The sequence below is a fragment of the Megalobrama amblycephala genome, linkage group LG21, assembly GCF_018812025.1.
Source record: "Megalobrama amblycephala isolate DHTTF-2021 linkage group LG21, ASM1881202v1, whole genome shotgun sequence".
Taxonomy (NCBI): Eukaryota; Metazoa; Chordata; class Actinopteri; order Cypriniformes; family Xenocyprididae; genus Megalobrama; species Megalobrama amblycephala.
In genome coordinates this window covers 6,408,772-6,424,960 of record NC_063064.1, presented here as the reverse complement: position 1 = coordinate 6,424,960, position 16,189 = coordinate 6,408,772, and the positions used below count along the sequence as shown (strand labels likewise).

Here is a 16,189-nt window from a genome sequence, read left to right as displayed (position 1 = left end):
ATTGTTTAAAAAGCCATAACTTAAATGTGCTAAGTTTCTAAACTGCCAGGAATACTTTTAATCACCTTATTAAAATCTCTTACTGAAATTGTAGCACCTTTCAAAGACAAAATCAGAAAAAGAAAGTTCTCCTTGAGCACTAAAAAAATCAGAAACAAATGCTGTGTTTGAAATCGCCCCTATACCTTCATTCAGTATTCCCTACTATTTTACTCCACTAATATAGTCCACTGAAGGAGTGAATGAAAACAAAATGTTAAACAGCCGTTTTTGCATAGTTTATGCTTGCTGTTTAACATTTTAGCAAACTGGCAGCCCCAGTAGTATGATGAAAAGATTAAACTTGAACTTTGTCATGGAAACTAGCAAGCATAAACCGTAATTAAACACTTTAATAATCAATTAAAAAGGAATTTATACCTTTAATTTAAGCCTAAAGAAGAGTACTCGTGTGTGCCCCCTTTGTGGCTGCTATGCGCCCTTGATGCTGAGACTGTAGCTGTGTCTCATTTCGAAGGCTGCGTCCTCCGGAGGTCGCATTTGAAGGCTGCATACGTCATTGAGGCTGTATCATTTCAGAAAATTAAGTAGGACTCTCCGAATGCGACCTTTGTATGCGCCCTTCTTTTACAGGAATTCGGAAAAAAATTACAGTTTCAGTGCAGCTTCAAAGGGCTTTAAATGATACCAGACGAGGAATAAGAGTCTTATCTAGACAAACGATCGGTCATTTAAAAAAAAAAAATACAACTGTATATGCTTTATAAACACAAAATATTGCCTTGAACGTACTTCCGCTTTCTGCATTCTTCCAACCGCTTACGCTGTATGTCCTACGCCTTCCCTATTCTACTTATGGAAAAAAAAATAAACTGGTGCCTCGTTTATTCCGTAAGTAGAATAGGAAAGGCGTGGGACATACAGCATAAGCGTTCTGAAGAATGCGGAAACCAGAAGTTACTTTTCGACTGACGAAAGAAAGACATGAACATCTAGGATGACATGGGGGTGAGTAAATTATCAGGAAAAGTTTATTTAAAAGTGGACTAATCCTTTAAGGACAAAAATGTCCCCATTGAAACCCTTTAAAACTCCAATTTTTATTCTCAGGGCCATGAAACTACAAAATGATGCAATCTTTGTTAATAGGGTTTCATTCTGTTGGCAAGGCTTCAGAATTAAAATATTTGCTATTTTTTACTAAATGGTGCCATTATAGGCGGTTTGGCCTATAAAGCAAATACTCACTTCCTGTTTTCTGGGGTAAATTTGGTACTGTGCCCAAACAAAATCTTACTGAAAAGAGTTTTTTGAGATATCAAACTTGAAATTTGGAACAACTTATTTAGGTTTATGGCTATTTGATTTTGGCAATTAGCAATATGGCTATTGATTTTTTTTAGCAGTTTTAGAGTTTACATGTTTCATTATATATATATATATATATATATATATATATATATATATATATATATATATATATATATACAGTACAGTCCAAAAGTTTGGAACCACTAAGATTTTTAATGTTTTTAAAAGAAGTTTCGTCTGCTCACCAAGGCTACATTTATTTAATTAAAAATACAGTAAAAAACAGTAATATTGTGAAATATTATTACAATTTAAAATAACTGTTTTCTATTTGAATATATTTCACAAAGTAATTTATTCCTGTGATCAAAGCTGAATTTTCAGCATCATTACTCCAGTCTTCAGTGTCACATGATCCTTCAGAAATCATTCTAATATGCTGATCTGCTGCTCAAGAAACATTTAATGTGTACAATTGTACAAAATATTTGTGTACAATATTTTTTTTCAGGATTATTTGATGAATAGAAAGTTCAAAAGAACAGTGTTTATCTGATAATCTAATCTTTTGTAACATTATAAATGTCTTTACTGCCACTTTTGATTGATTTAATGCATCCTTGCTGAATAAAAGTATTCATTTCTTTAATTTCTTTTCAAAAAAATAAAAATAAAAATTCTTACTGACCCCAAACTTTTGAACGGTATTGTATAATGCTACAGAAGCTTTGTATTTCAGATAAATGCTGTTCTTTTGAACTTTCTATTCATCAAGGAATCCTGAAAAAAAAAGTACACAACTGTTTTCAACATTGAAAATAATCATAAATGTTTATTGAGCAGCAAATCAGCATATTAGAATGATTTCTGAAGGATCATGTGACACTGAAGACTGGAGTAATGATGCTGAAAATTCAGCTTTGCATCACAGGAATAAATTACTTTGTCAAATATATTGAAATAGTACACAGTTATTTTAAATTGTAATAATATTTCACAATATTGCTGTTTTTTACTGTATTTTTAATTAAATAAATGTAGCCTTGGTGAGCAGACAAAACTTCTTTTAAAAACATTAAAAATCTTAGTGGTTTCCAAACTTTTGGACTGTACTGTATATATATATATATTATTTAAAATAATGTTCATAAATCATTTTCACAATAACTTTTTTCTTATTTCACTTTTGAAACTTTTTTTTACTTCAAAAATAATTATTCCACGGGTCTTAAAATGAGACCAAACGTAAGTCTGTCGTCCCAAGCTTCAATTTTTTATGACAGTTTTTGGACATGGACATTTTTGTCCTCTTTGGACCTTTGAATTTTTTTTAATTGACACACAAGGGTAAATGATAAATGTTGATGCTAAAATATTATCTAAAAAACTTGCTAAATGACTAGAGGTTTATCTGCCACAGCTCATTGCACCAGATCAAACTGGATTCATTCATGGAAGACACTTTTTAACATTCGAACATCTTCTTGGCATTGCACATGTTTTTTTACAACTCATTGTAAGCCAATGGATGCCGTAAAAAGCTTTTGATCATTTGGAGGTATTGGGAAGTGGGGAGATTCAGATTCAGCCCCATCTTCAGTGTTTCCTTTTAGGTGGTCTCCTAAGGGCTTTGGCTATTTGGGTGTACATTTTTCCACCAATCTTAAAAAACTGACCACCCTTGATTTGGCGCCAGTTATGAGAGCAGTGGAAAATGATCTGGATCATTGATGGATCTTCCAGTTTCTTGGATAGGCAGAATAAATTTGATTTTAATGAATGTACTTCCTAGATGGTTGTATCCTCTATAGATGATTCCAATATATATTACTAAAAAGACCGTTGCTCATATCATAAATATCTTAGTAGGTTCATATGGCATAATTATTTTTCATATTGTAAAACTTTTCATTTGACCTTCCACAGACATACAAAACTCAGTAAATATAATATGTAACAGGCACATATATATTAACATTGCTAATATTTTCGATATCAGCAATGTTAAAGTCCCTGTGAACCAGAAGTTGAAAACGACTTTTCTCCAGTGTTGTGACGTATTTCCAAGTGAAACAGAATATTGAATCGAGGGCAGGGTTTTACTTTAGCGCTCCTCCTCTCCATCTCTCACTCATAACAGACTAACGGTTGGAGCAGAGTGGTTTACGCGTTTTCAACCCAAGCCGTCAAACTGACGTCATCAGAAAATTTGCAGAGACTTGTGACTCTGACTTAATAAATAACCCCTTTTTATCCTATATAGTCTATATATATAACCACTTAACAAATGTAGGCCTATAAACATGTATTCAATTTTCCTATCTTATGATTTTCTTTTTAGAGGCTTTGGCCTATGAATTAATTCTCTCTTTTGAACTCTTTTGGTATTATTGTTTCAGAGTTGCATTCAATGGTTAACTAAAATCACATGGGCATGTTTGGTATCGATGGACTCCAACTTTTGTTTCCTATTTGGTCATTTATGTTACATGTTGCTAACTTTATGAGTGTGTTGCTCACACTAAGTATTATAAGAATCTAGAAGGCTCTTCTCTCATGCATCCAATCCAATGTCTTATGCTATCTTGCTACAGAACAAAGACTCGTAAAAGTTCCCTCTAAAGGGACAACTTCTTATTGGCTTTCACACTTTAAAACCACTGATCACAAGATCACGGCCCCTTGTTCTTTTACAGAAAAACGCTGATCCGAAGATGGGGCTGTGCTAGAAGCTTCTAAGGAACTCCAAGCTTGTGCCAGCCTCCGGCCTAGACTTTTTATTCACCAAAGATCCTCTCAATCCAACTGGTTCGCTTTCATGCAGAAAACATCAGCAAAGATCAATGGGAGCCTCCACAAATTGCATCAGGACAGTTCATTCAAATTGGTGACACATGCAAGTATCAAACTTAAGGCCTTGACCGCCGTTTTTAAGACACAGTAAAGGTTTAAAAAATCACAAGTGGGTTATACCTGGTGTGTTTTATGTCATAGATCAAAACGTGAAAATATTTAGAGGCTTTGTTAACCACAGACCTTATTTCAGGCGATTTAGCAAAAACCCATTCAAAAAACCCATAGACTTTACGGCGTTGGAACCGGAAGCCCTAAAATGCTAACTCGCTTCCGGGTTTTGCCTACAAAAATGCATCATCCCTGAGGTACTCTTATCAATTAGTTTAACTTCTAAATTTGATAAGCCTTTACATATGTAAAATGATTTTCATTCCATTTTTTACGCTTGACTTGCAGTTACAGCTTTTGTGGAGAGTCAAACTTGAAGAAAAAACCTGGTGGAATGAGGCAAATTGTCGAGGTAATTTCAACATAGATAATTCTTTTACTTAAGTTCGCTCATATGAGTAAAACATGAAGGTTATTTTTTTATTATTGAAACATTTTTTTTTAATCGTAACCACCACAGAGTGCCTCAGGGATGACGCATTTTTGTAGGCAAAACCCGGAAGCGAGTTAGCATTTTAGGACTTCCGGTTCCATCGCCCCAAAGTCTATGGGTTTTTTGAATGGATTTTTGCTAAATCGCCTGAAATAAGGTCTGTGGTTAACAAAGCCTCTAAATACTTTCACGTTTTGATCTATGACATAAAACACACCAGTTATAACCCACTTGTGATTTTTTAAACTTTTACTGTGTCTTAAAAGTGGCAGTTGCTAACAAATTGCTAAAAGGGACTACTTCCTTTGGCGGGGACTTTAGACGTCATCAATACAAACGGGACATTTGGACAGCATTTCTCATGAAAAAGTGGATAAGTATTCATACACAGCGCAGATCATAATCAGCGAGCATGTTTTTAAATTATGTTGTTTTTTAAATACAGTTTGAGGAAGCTTGGTGGTGACGTTGATCTGCGACCATGGTGTGCTGTAGTCCGTTTATAGCCTACTGTTAACCTTTTATATCTGACGACTTTATTTAGGCTTCAAAATGTATAAATGTTGTGTTAACTTGTAAAGATTATCTTGATAGACAAAACGTGTAAGTGTCATAACCCTTTGTTAAACACAGAGCTTATTTTCTGCGATTTTCCAAAAGTCTATGGGAAAAATGCATAGGCTTTCAACCGAGGGAACCCGTGTGCCGCACGTCATCCCTGGGGCACTCTATTACTGCATTTTGATTTGGCGCCTAAAATGGCGTCATGATATTGACGTGTGTGCCCTTTAACCTTTTTAACCTAGCATATAAACATTTATCTGTTCTCCTCAGAACCTTTCATGCTAATTTCCCATTAAATCTTGTAGAAATGTACCTCTGTCATTCCGTGTCATATCAACCAGAGGTCCCCAGCTCATTTTTGATTTTGTTAATATTTTTTTCTGTTGAAAGACTATAACAAATAGTGATGAAAGCCAAAATATTAAATGTCACAGATGTGCATTTACTCAGTAATCTACTATTTTGTAGAGAGGGGTCAAAATGACAATTTGGAGCCAATTTACAGGGGTGTTAAAAAAGACTTTAGAAAGATTGAGGCAGCATTATGTTTTACACAGAAATTGGTAGGTCTATTAGTAAAATCTGTTGACTTTAAAGCAGAACTAAGTAACTTTTTTACCTTCATAAATAGTTTTCTAAGTCCTTACGATGGTTAATTGACTTGTAGTGGTGTGTTTGAGGCGTGCACTAACCCCCTCTCGAAATTTAACGACTTTTTTCTCAAAATTTAACAACTTTAATCTCGAGATGTTTTTTTTTTGTTGTTTTTTTTTTTATTGCTTGGCCCTAATCCTCTTCTGTATAGATCTCATGCCTTTTCGGGGATGCTTAATAAACGGACAAACTTTAAATCTGCAAAATATCTCTGAAGAACTGCGTGCTCTCCAAGAACACCTGTCAAAATAAGAGTCCCTCCTTAGGTAAAGGAGATAGTGCAGATCTCATATATATTTAAACATACAAAAAATATTCAACTGTATACAAAAATAAATTAGAAGATTAATCACAATAAAGTCTATTACAATAAAAGAATTTATACAGTTAAGTGGTGCTAACTTTTTGAAGTTGGGAGCACCAATGCTACCAAGTAAAAAAGTTAATTTCGAGCCCTTGCATAATTAATGTTTGTTTCTGTTAATTTGTGTTTGTGAATGTGTTTTGAGGGTGTTGATGACTTTTTTATTTATTTATTTTATTATATACAGCAGTTCACAGCACAAGTGTGTGGAGCCTGATGTTCCTGAAGACCCGGGCGTTTGTTTCATCTGCTGCCTGTCTTTTATCTTCAGATTCCACAGTCTTTGCGGTGAATACAATGATCAGTTCATATACAGTTTGCAGAATGCATTTCATCTCTTTTAAAGGTCATGTACATTTCCTCAACGGAGGCAATTTTGTAACATCTTATCAGGCTGTAAGTCATTTATTAATAGCTTATATAATGTATCTTTCCTCAAGTTTGATCATAAATTGTCAACAGAATGAGACACAATCTTATTTTTAAGTCTCAGCAGGCGATTAAAAAGCTGGCATTAATTCAATAATTTCTTCTTTTAAACCCTGAAGAACTGGTGGAAAAACGAGAATCATACCCCTATTCCAACGAGCAAACACGGACATGTCATGTTTGGTTTATTTGTTCATGTTTAGAGTTTGTTCTTTGATCTGTTTTCTTGTTCTGTTCATGTCTGAGTTTGTTTTGAGATTAGTTGCGCTTCCCTTTAGTTCTCTCCCTGTTTGTCTCATAGTTATTGATTAGATTCCTTGTTTCAGTGTGTTGTATTAATTATCTAGTCATTATCTCCCTCGCTTATCTCCTCTGTTTCATTTAGTCCCTTGTCTTGCGTTGTTAAAGTTTATGGTGTTTTTGGCTGTTAAGTTCTCCTACTTTATTCTCCTGTTCTTGTTTATTAATTAAAAGTTTAAGTCTAAAGATTTCCTTTGTTGTGCGTTCTTTATCAGCTCCATACCGTAACACCATCCTGGTCCATTATTAAATAGACCCTGATCTGGATTATTAAAAAATGGTTTTAACTTTCATCTTCCTCGTAGTTCATGTTTATCTCTACTGAGTTATGACAGATGGATTCTGGGTAATGCAGTGCTGCAGGTGTTTTGTAGAGGAGGAAAGACTGCAGATCCAACTTCCTCTAAACAGTACTGGAATGCTGGTTCCCATCTAGACAACAAAAACCAGACCAATTAAAATCAATGCTATTTGTGTTTTATAAATACAAGTTTATGGTGGAAAAAGTTCAATTATTTGGACTTTTGTGACTCAAAGTCTTTTGGTTAGATTTTTTGAATTGATTCATTTACACAGGGCTCTTGAAAGTACTTGAATTTCATGGATTCAAGTACTTGAAAACACAGGACCTTGAAAGTGATTGAATTAAATGTCCTCCTTCAAGAATATTTGTTTTGGGATTATTTATTTATTTATTTTTTTAAACATTACAAGCAGTTTCTGTTTTCTGTTGCTGAGACACTTTATCCGAAATTAACTGTTTTCTACGGGAGTTGTTTCTGCAACTGAATAAAAAAGATAATTCATATTTTCTCATAATTCTGGCTTTTTTCTCCAAACTGCGATATAAAACAAATGCAAGTTCTAAAGTCAGAATCGCATGATATGAAGTCACAATTATGTCTTATAAAGTCAAAATTGTGAGATATAACCTTGAAATTCTGAAGAAAAAGGGTCAGTCTTTTTACCTCAGAATTGAATTTTATAACTCTGCTGCAATTCTGACTACTGTTCATTGTGAGATATAAACTCAATTTTGAGAAGAAAGTCAGAATTTCCTAATAAAAACTCAGAAAAAATAGAAATTATATGTAAATAGGGAGGAAAAAAGAATTGTCACAATTACCTTTTTTAAGTGGCGGAAACAAGCTTCTATGTTATCCATATCTTTTCACTGAATTGCAAAACTTATTTTTATAAATAGTCTGTTTATTTTAATGTTTTTAATCAAGTGATGATTTATAAAAAATGAAAACAAACTAGTGTGGAATAATTGTTAAAATTATAAGAAATCTGCAAACTTCTTTCACTCCAGCTCTCTTACTCTCTCATATGAGAGCCCCATAAATTTGTTTTAGTTGTCAGTATATGTTAATATTACTGCAGTAATGATAGACACAGGTACAGTAGGACTACAGTAGGTTCAACTAACTCTTTAAAAGATTTGTACACATCAATGAAAACAACAATACAATAGCACTCGTTATGTTTATTATTAGGGAAAAGTAGTCATTTTTTTGCAGCCATTTTGTTCTTTTGGTTTAAAAAATAATTTAGAATGTAATACAACCTCGTTGTAAAGCATTACCAATCACAAAATCATAATCCTGTTTTGCAAGACACTAGTATTATTTCTGTAACATAGGCAACTTGGATTTTCTTAACTAACAGAAAATACATAATTTATTACGTGCCAACCAAATAAGCACTAAAGCTGAACACAAGCCTAGTGTAATGAAGGCAAGAAAAAAGTAAAACATTTATAAAAAAAAAAAAAAAAAAAAAAAGAATCTTATAGCAATTTATAATAGTATAATGTTCTAAAATATATTGTCCTTTACACCTTTATCTTCAGAGGTATGATCTTCATGCTTCGGTTTCACTTGAGGAAGAATCCCAGTGTTTTAGCAGATGGAGCCATCAACATATTAGCCTGATTTTTGTGTGTGATGTAGATCTACAGATGGACAGAAAGATAATACTGATGTTAATAAGGAAGTACATTTAGCTAAATATCACTTCACAGAATGGAGCATGGAGGTTCAGACATCCGTTAAACACCCTAAACCATATTTGAATTAAATCTGAATGTGAATGATGTCAGGTACACTGTAAAAAAAAATCCCGTTGTTTCTACGGAAAAATACCGGCAGCTGTGGTTACCAGAACAATACTGTAAAAATGACATCAAACCGTAAACATACTTACGGAGTTACATGTGAATTTTACATTTTAAATCTGTTAAATTTACGGTAAAATAACGTATTTCATTAACTGATATAATGTTAATTTACTAACCTAATGAAGTACTAATATCTGTTTTGTACCTTTATAATACACTGACAGTCACCAAACACAGTGGTGATGAGAGTCACATGATGAATCAAAGTTCATCACAAGCAGCTTTTCCACAAGCTGAGAAGCACAATACTAATATATAGAAGGAGCACACAGTGTCATTCACACACACACTAAACACCATCATGGTAACATGCATGAAATTTTAAAAATGCAATAAACATTAATTTAACAACATTAGATGTAACATAAAACCCTAATGTACATAACTGATTAGAAAAAAATGAGAAAAACTAAGAAGAAACAGAGTTATTTCAACGAAAATATATCAAATGTGAAGTGTCACGCAGGGAATTGTGGGAATGTCAATATACGGTTTTTCACAGTAAATTTTACAATGAATTGTTATTTTTCACTTCCAAAAACTGTGAATTTAACGGTATTTTACCGTAAAATTACATTAAACGTACCATTAGATCTATTACAGTTATTCACCGTATATAGTACGGAAACTTTCTGTAAACCAATTAACAGTTTTTCACCGCAGCATTTTTACAGTCTTTTACTGTTAAAATCACGGTCATTTTTTACAGTGTAAAGCAAGTATCTGTGGTTTAGAGATCATCACAGAACAATCACAATACTCAGCAGGTATATGAAGGGCACCTATTATGCAAGTACACAACATAAATGTGTGTTGGCAGTGTGTGTACACAACCAGCCTATAATGCTAAAAATCCACCCATTCCTCTTTTTTAAATTCCCATAAATCATGCAACGTCAACTGGCGGCCCGCGGGCCAAATCCGGCCCGCCAGAGATTTCCATCCGGCCCCCAGAATGATACTGAATTCAGGAATAGCCTTGTAAGAGGAAAAAGTTTAGGGCTGGTCCGAATACCATTTTTTGATGAACATCGACTATTCGAAGCTTCGGAGAGAGGGGCTGAACATATTTTTCTCTCTAATAAAGGCAGGAATCTGTGTCTGTATATCCGTTTGCATTTTTATTATTTCGAGAACCGTTCATCCAATCGACTTCACAGGGGAGTGCAGTGTCGCATTTGGTGCAATATAGATGGACACGCGAGACGCGACACATTCAGAATTAATAAACTTTTAGTAAACTACAGTTAGAGCAGCGCGAGCGGGAAGCGGCGCACCTCACACGGGCAGGGCTTATGCTCCGAGAACGGACACTGCACTAGTGATATAAAACGCACACACACAGGTCTGTTAAATTAAGCAATACTTTTAAGGTAGTCTAATAATTTTCTGACTAACAAATTGACACAGAAATTTAAACAAAGAAAAACGAAATTAAGTTAAATTAAAAACGAGATTAATTTAGATTGATAATAACGGGTAAAAATGCTAATACATTTTGTCTATTATTCTATTTTCCACAATGTCAAAGCAACAAAACACAAGCTCAGACATGCACAAACTCCGCTGTTCTGCGCTCTAGCCAGAGAAAACTCCCGTTGCTGGAACACGCGTCGGTTCTATTTCTAGCATGCACGCGTTTTCTGCGTGGCTCGAGCGCGCCTGAGACGCGTGTCTCAGTGTGCAAACTCCAACCTGTTAAATATGGGAGCCGAAATAAAAACGGACACGCCACGCAGCTGAGACGCTCACGCAGCCAGTGTGTCGCCGGCCTTATTCAAGGGGGAATGAGAACCGTTTTTTATTTTTAATCTAACGAAACAAAAAGCCTTCTGAAAAGTAGCTTGTGCCATAGCCTGCCTTCAGTCAAGAATGACGATAAACGCGTTCTCTCATTGAACATCTTTTATTGTTTCACGTGCTCATTTTTTCACAAATGTCAAAATTTTCCTTGCCTGGGATTTGCGCACAATTGCGTGACAGTGATGGACAGCTTGAAAGCCTCACAAATATGAAGCCTAAAATATCGCTATCGCCCCTGGTGGCTTGCTGCAGTACAGGTAATATGTAAAAAATAACATAAATTTGGAATTAGAATTAGTATATCAAATAATAACATACAGTGTTAGGATAAAATTCGAATTTTATTTTATATTACGAGTATCTGGCCCTTACAGTGTCTGCAGTGAAAAATTCTGGCCCTTGGACAAATATAGTTGATGACCCCTGCCATAAATCATACGCAGTGTCTCAGAACGAGTCGTTCGCAGATTCCCCGCCCACGACTGCTGACAGACTCTGCCATATTAGCATAAACCCCACCCTCAGAGAGTTGTACACTACACCATTTTCTCTTGGAGCAGCTGTAGCGACGAGAATGCCTCGTAAGCGATCGAGGCGTTTTGCTGTTGAACGCAAGAGTGAACGTGTACTCATGTACTTCTGAAGACGCAGTGGATTCGTTTTGTTTTTGAAGAGAATACACCACCACATACCTAAATTCGTTTATGTCTTACAGGTTTTGCTAAAACATTGTTACTCAAGGATAGATCAGTACCAACTGTTTATGATCCAGCAAAGTCTCCAGAGCGATACTGGTTACGGCAGCAATGAAGGGGAGAGCACGCTCTTCATTACAGTTCATCAGTTGTTTTACGGATATAAAGTTTACCAGTTTATTAATCACCCCCATCGAAAAAAAGAATAAGGTCTGTATATATCTGTTTACTGTTAGTTGTAACGAGTGTTTTTTGTGAAATTTGATCGCTGTTTATGTTGAGGATAATGCAAGGGAGAGAGAGAGTTCATTAATAAGACTTTAAAGGGTTAGTTCACCCAAAAATGAAAATTCTGTCATTTATTACTCACCCTCATGCCGTTCCACACCCGTAAGACCTTCACTCATCTTCAGAACACAAATTAAGATATTTTAGTTGAAATCCGATGGCTCCGTGAGGCCTCCATAGGGAGCAATGACACTTCCTCTCTCAAAATCCATAAAGGTACTAAAAACATATTTAAATCAGTTCATGTGAGTACAGTGGTTCAATATTAATATTATAAAGCGACGAGAATATTTTTGGAGCACCAAAAAAAACTAAATAACGACTTATATAGTGATGGCCGATTTCAAAACACTGCTTCATAAAGCATCGGAGTACAGATGAATCAGTGTGTCGAATCAGCTGTTCGGAGCGCCAAAGTCATGTGATTTCAGCCGTTGGCAGTTTGACACGCGATCTGAATCATGATTCGACACACTGATTCATTTATGTTCCAATACTTCATGAAGCAGTGTTTTGAAATCGGCCATCACTATATAAGTCGTTATTTTGTTTTTTTGGCACACCAAAAATATTCTCGTCGCTTTATAATATTAATATTGAACCACTGTACTCACATGAACTGATTTAAATATGTTTTAGTACATTAATGGATCTTGAAAGAGGAAGTGTCATTGCTGGCTATGGAGGCCTCACGGAGCTATCGGATTTCAACTAAAATATCTTAATTTGCGTTCTGAAGACGAACGAAGGTCTTACGGGTGTGGAACGGCATGAGGGTGAGTAATAAATGACAGAATATTCATTTTTGGGTGAACTAACCCTTTAATGTGCACTTCTTGCACTGTGTTTTATTCAGCTCTTACTGTGACATTCTGGAGTCAAAACGGACACTTCATCTTTTGTGTGATGTACAATAAACTTCATAAAACTCTTTAGGAGGTTTTGGCCATCATTCGGATAGTGGTCCTGTACAACAATTTTGTACTAATAGCGGATAAAAGCACGATGAAAACATAATTTGTAACCGAAATTAAACTAAACTCTACCTGTTCTGTCTCCATGCAGCATACAGTATATTCTCTGTCTCTGTAGGCATCATTGTCTGACTCCGGTTCGAACTGAACACCAGTACTGACATTTTCAGTGCTTGAGATTGTCCTGTTTGTTGCATGAGCTCTTGAAGCTCCACCCTCTTCTCGAAAATGGGCTGGGAGCAGCAGCTCATTTGCATTTAAAGGGACATTATGTTTTTGGTCACCCCAAAAAGTGGCAATTTTAACATGCTATAAAAAATTATCTGTGGGGTATTTTGAGTACTTTATTTATAGGTATTTATGACATAGTATACAAAGAAAACCAACAAAAATTAACATAACATTCTACAATACTTCCCACTTCCCATTTCCCATTGCGCGGCTTAACTATAAGAACACAGCTAACAGTACAAAGACATCCGAAATTCAACACAACAGATGTGTAGCAGCACTATGCATTTACAAGGTATAAAGTACATATATTATAAAAAGGTATAGCAATAATAAAAATAATTAATAAAATAAATAAAGAACAACTCAATAACTGAAAGAACTCAATGACCTTATATCTGTGGGGTATTTTGAGCTGAAACTTCACATACACACTCTGGGGACATCAGAGATAAAAAGGGGCATAATACGACATCCTGTAAAACGGGGCATAATAGGTGCCCTTTAAAGACCCCCTGTGGTGAAAATCAAGTTTCTAATGTTGTTTATATGTCTATCTGGTGTTTTTAATATGCTTTATGACAAACCATGTGCAAATTCATAATTTAACACCATTGTTGAGTATTTTCTCTTTAAAACTGCAGTGAACCAAAGACAGTCTCAAACCCGCAGTTTGAAATTTCTGGCGTTTCTATCTTGTAACCAATCATGTCAATGTGCCGGTGGGCATTAGCATATCATTAACTGACCAGACAAAGGAGTCTCAAAAAAAAAGGTTATCCCTGTATATTTTTCTGCTGATATGAAAAATCAGGTAGATTTAGCAATATAGCGGGTGATGTATATTACGATGTTATGATGAACTATATGCCTTTCTCCACTGACGTTCTGAGTTATTCAAAGAGTTTGTAAGGATACTGATTGTTAGAAGACAGCTGTCTGACTCACGAATGAGAACATGGTTTGTGTAACATTAGCAACACATTATTAGCTGTTTGATAACTTAGGCAAGCAAAAGGCTACTCATATTAATTACCGTCATGTGTCTGATGTTGTAAAAAGTGATACCATTGTGCAGCGTTTACCTTCAGTAAGTTGACCGAGTGGATCTCTGAGCTTGTGCGAGTGAGTGGAGGCGGGGCTAATTATCATATTCATAGATCCGCGTATACTAAATGAAGCAAGGGTGTAGAGTTAACATTCAAGCTATTTTAAGGCATTACGAATTTTTTTCACAGGAAAAAACTTTTAAATGTGTCATTTTGGTGAACAAAGAGGAGTTTTAAGGGATAAAATTATTAACTACAGGAGGACTTTAAAGTCACCATGATATCAAAATGATATCAATTTTTTTATGGAATATTGCAGCAACATCTCTTCTCTGATGATGTGTTTACTGGCGCGAGGGCGGAGCAGCCTATCATCCACCAATAGCAAACCACAACCATCCAATCAATTCCCCATGGACAAAATCAAGCTCCGCCCAACATTTGTTCTTGTTCCAGAAGACATCACAATAGGGAAGACCACTTCTGTTTCATGATGACTTTAATCCATGATTGCAGTTCTTGTGATGCTATAATGTGTTATGCCAGTGGTTCCTAAACTTTTTCTGCCTGCATCAAAAATATCTTAATTAGTGTTCCGAAGATGAAGGGTGTTACGGGTTTGGAACGACATGAGGGTGAGTACTTAATGACAGAAATTTCATTGTTGAGTGAACTAACCTTTTAAAACTAAGCTCAGAATCGATTCGAGAGAGAAAATATCAGAATCGATCCAGAATCATTGTATCGCGAATCGAGAATCGATGTATTGTCCCAGCTCTAATAGATTATGTTTTAAAATTGATATTTTGTGTTCAGTTATTTACTTATGTGGCAAGTATAATAATTGCTGGATAATTACGCAGTGGGTCTTGTATCACCCTGAAGAGGTTTCTTTTGAATAACAATCTATCCCTCAGCCTTGCCGCTCCCCCCTTTTTATAAGCCCCTCCCCCAGTTTGGGAAGCACTGTGTTCATACCAACATTCATACCATCAAACAACTAATGCATGATGAAACATTTCAATGATTGAGAAATCGCTGTAAACAAACTAGCACTGACACTCTGTAATAACCCTGACGCAGGAAAATCTTGACAGATCATCATGTGTTGATGAAGCGCACACTTACTGTACATGGCGGCTGCATCCACGGCTCTCCATCAATCTGCATGGGCAGAGTTTTATATGTTCTACAGGAAAGGAACATTGTTAATAATATTCAAATAACTTGGAACTTGTTTATTTCGTTTTTACTTGCTTATTCAAATGGGTGAAACATGTTTAATGAAATATCATCTGGCTTCACCTGATAGTGACGTGAGCAGCCTGAACCAGACGATGTGCTTTACTCTTCAAGCCCGTGTAAATCTGACCCATTTCCACAACGCTCTCCAGCCCAACAACCTCTAGGAGTTTATCATTCATGTCTACAAGCATAAACACAGCATTTAGTGTGAAAGACTATGTCAAAACTGATGATGGTGACATTTTGCCAACAAAAGGCATCATCAATATACACAACCATGAATTATATTTGAAATCAAAATTGACTATTAATTCACATTCCTAATCTTAACATGTTCTCATGAATGTTTTTCTGTTTATTCTTTCCTCAAAATGTAATAACTTACTCTGAAACGCCTTTTCTTTGTCATATTGGGCCATTTATTTTACAACCACATTCTTATAGAGAGACTTTTGAAAGAATCAGTTCCTGATGATTTAATTTTTTAATATTTTGCTTTGTTTGGGAATGTCAAATATGTGGTATAAGTTCTATGTCCTGTTGATTTAAATAGTGAAAAATTAAGAAATAATTTTACAAGAAATAATATTAAGACCTGCAGTATCATAAATGACCTAGATTTTTAACAACTTTTCCTATACCAGCATATTCAACTAAATAGGCTTTTAATAAAAATGTCTGGCAAATGGATACATGTAATGTA

At 35.2% G+C, this 16,189-nt stretch overlaps 1 protein-coding gene across 2 annotated transcripts in view; it reads right to left on the bottom strand.

The window, feature by feature from the left end:
• Positions 1 to 6,560: 6,560 nt before the first annotated feature.
• The window catches only part of dgkab (diacylglycerol kinase, alpha b), a 38,764-nt gene continuing 29,135 nt past the window's right edge, over positions 6,561 to 16,189 (bottom strand). The window contains exons 22-25 of one of the 2 annotated variants that reach the window (XM_048172906.1): positions 15,547 to 15,667; positions 15,370 to 15,430; positions 8,863 to 8,976; positions 6,561 to 7,451 (exon numbers count right to left, since the gene is read on the bottom strand). In XM_048172906.1, coding sequence (XP_048028863.1) covers positions 8,899 to 8,976; positions 15,370 to 15,430; positions 15,547 to 15,667 — 260 coding nt within the window. In that variant the 3' untranslated portion in view covers positions 6,561 to 7,451; positions 8,863 to 8,898. Of the gene's footprint in view, positions 7,452 to 8,490; positions 8,977 to 15,369; positions 15,431 to 15,546; positions 15,668 to 16,189 lie in introns of those variants that run through there. The other variant, XM_048172905.1, reaches the window with a different exon arrangement.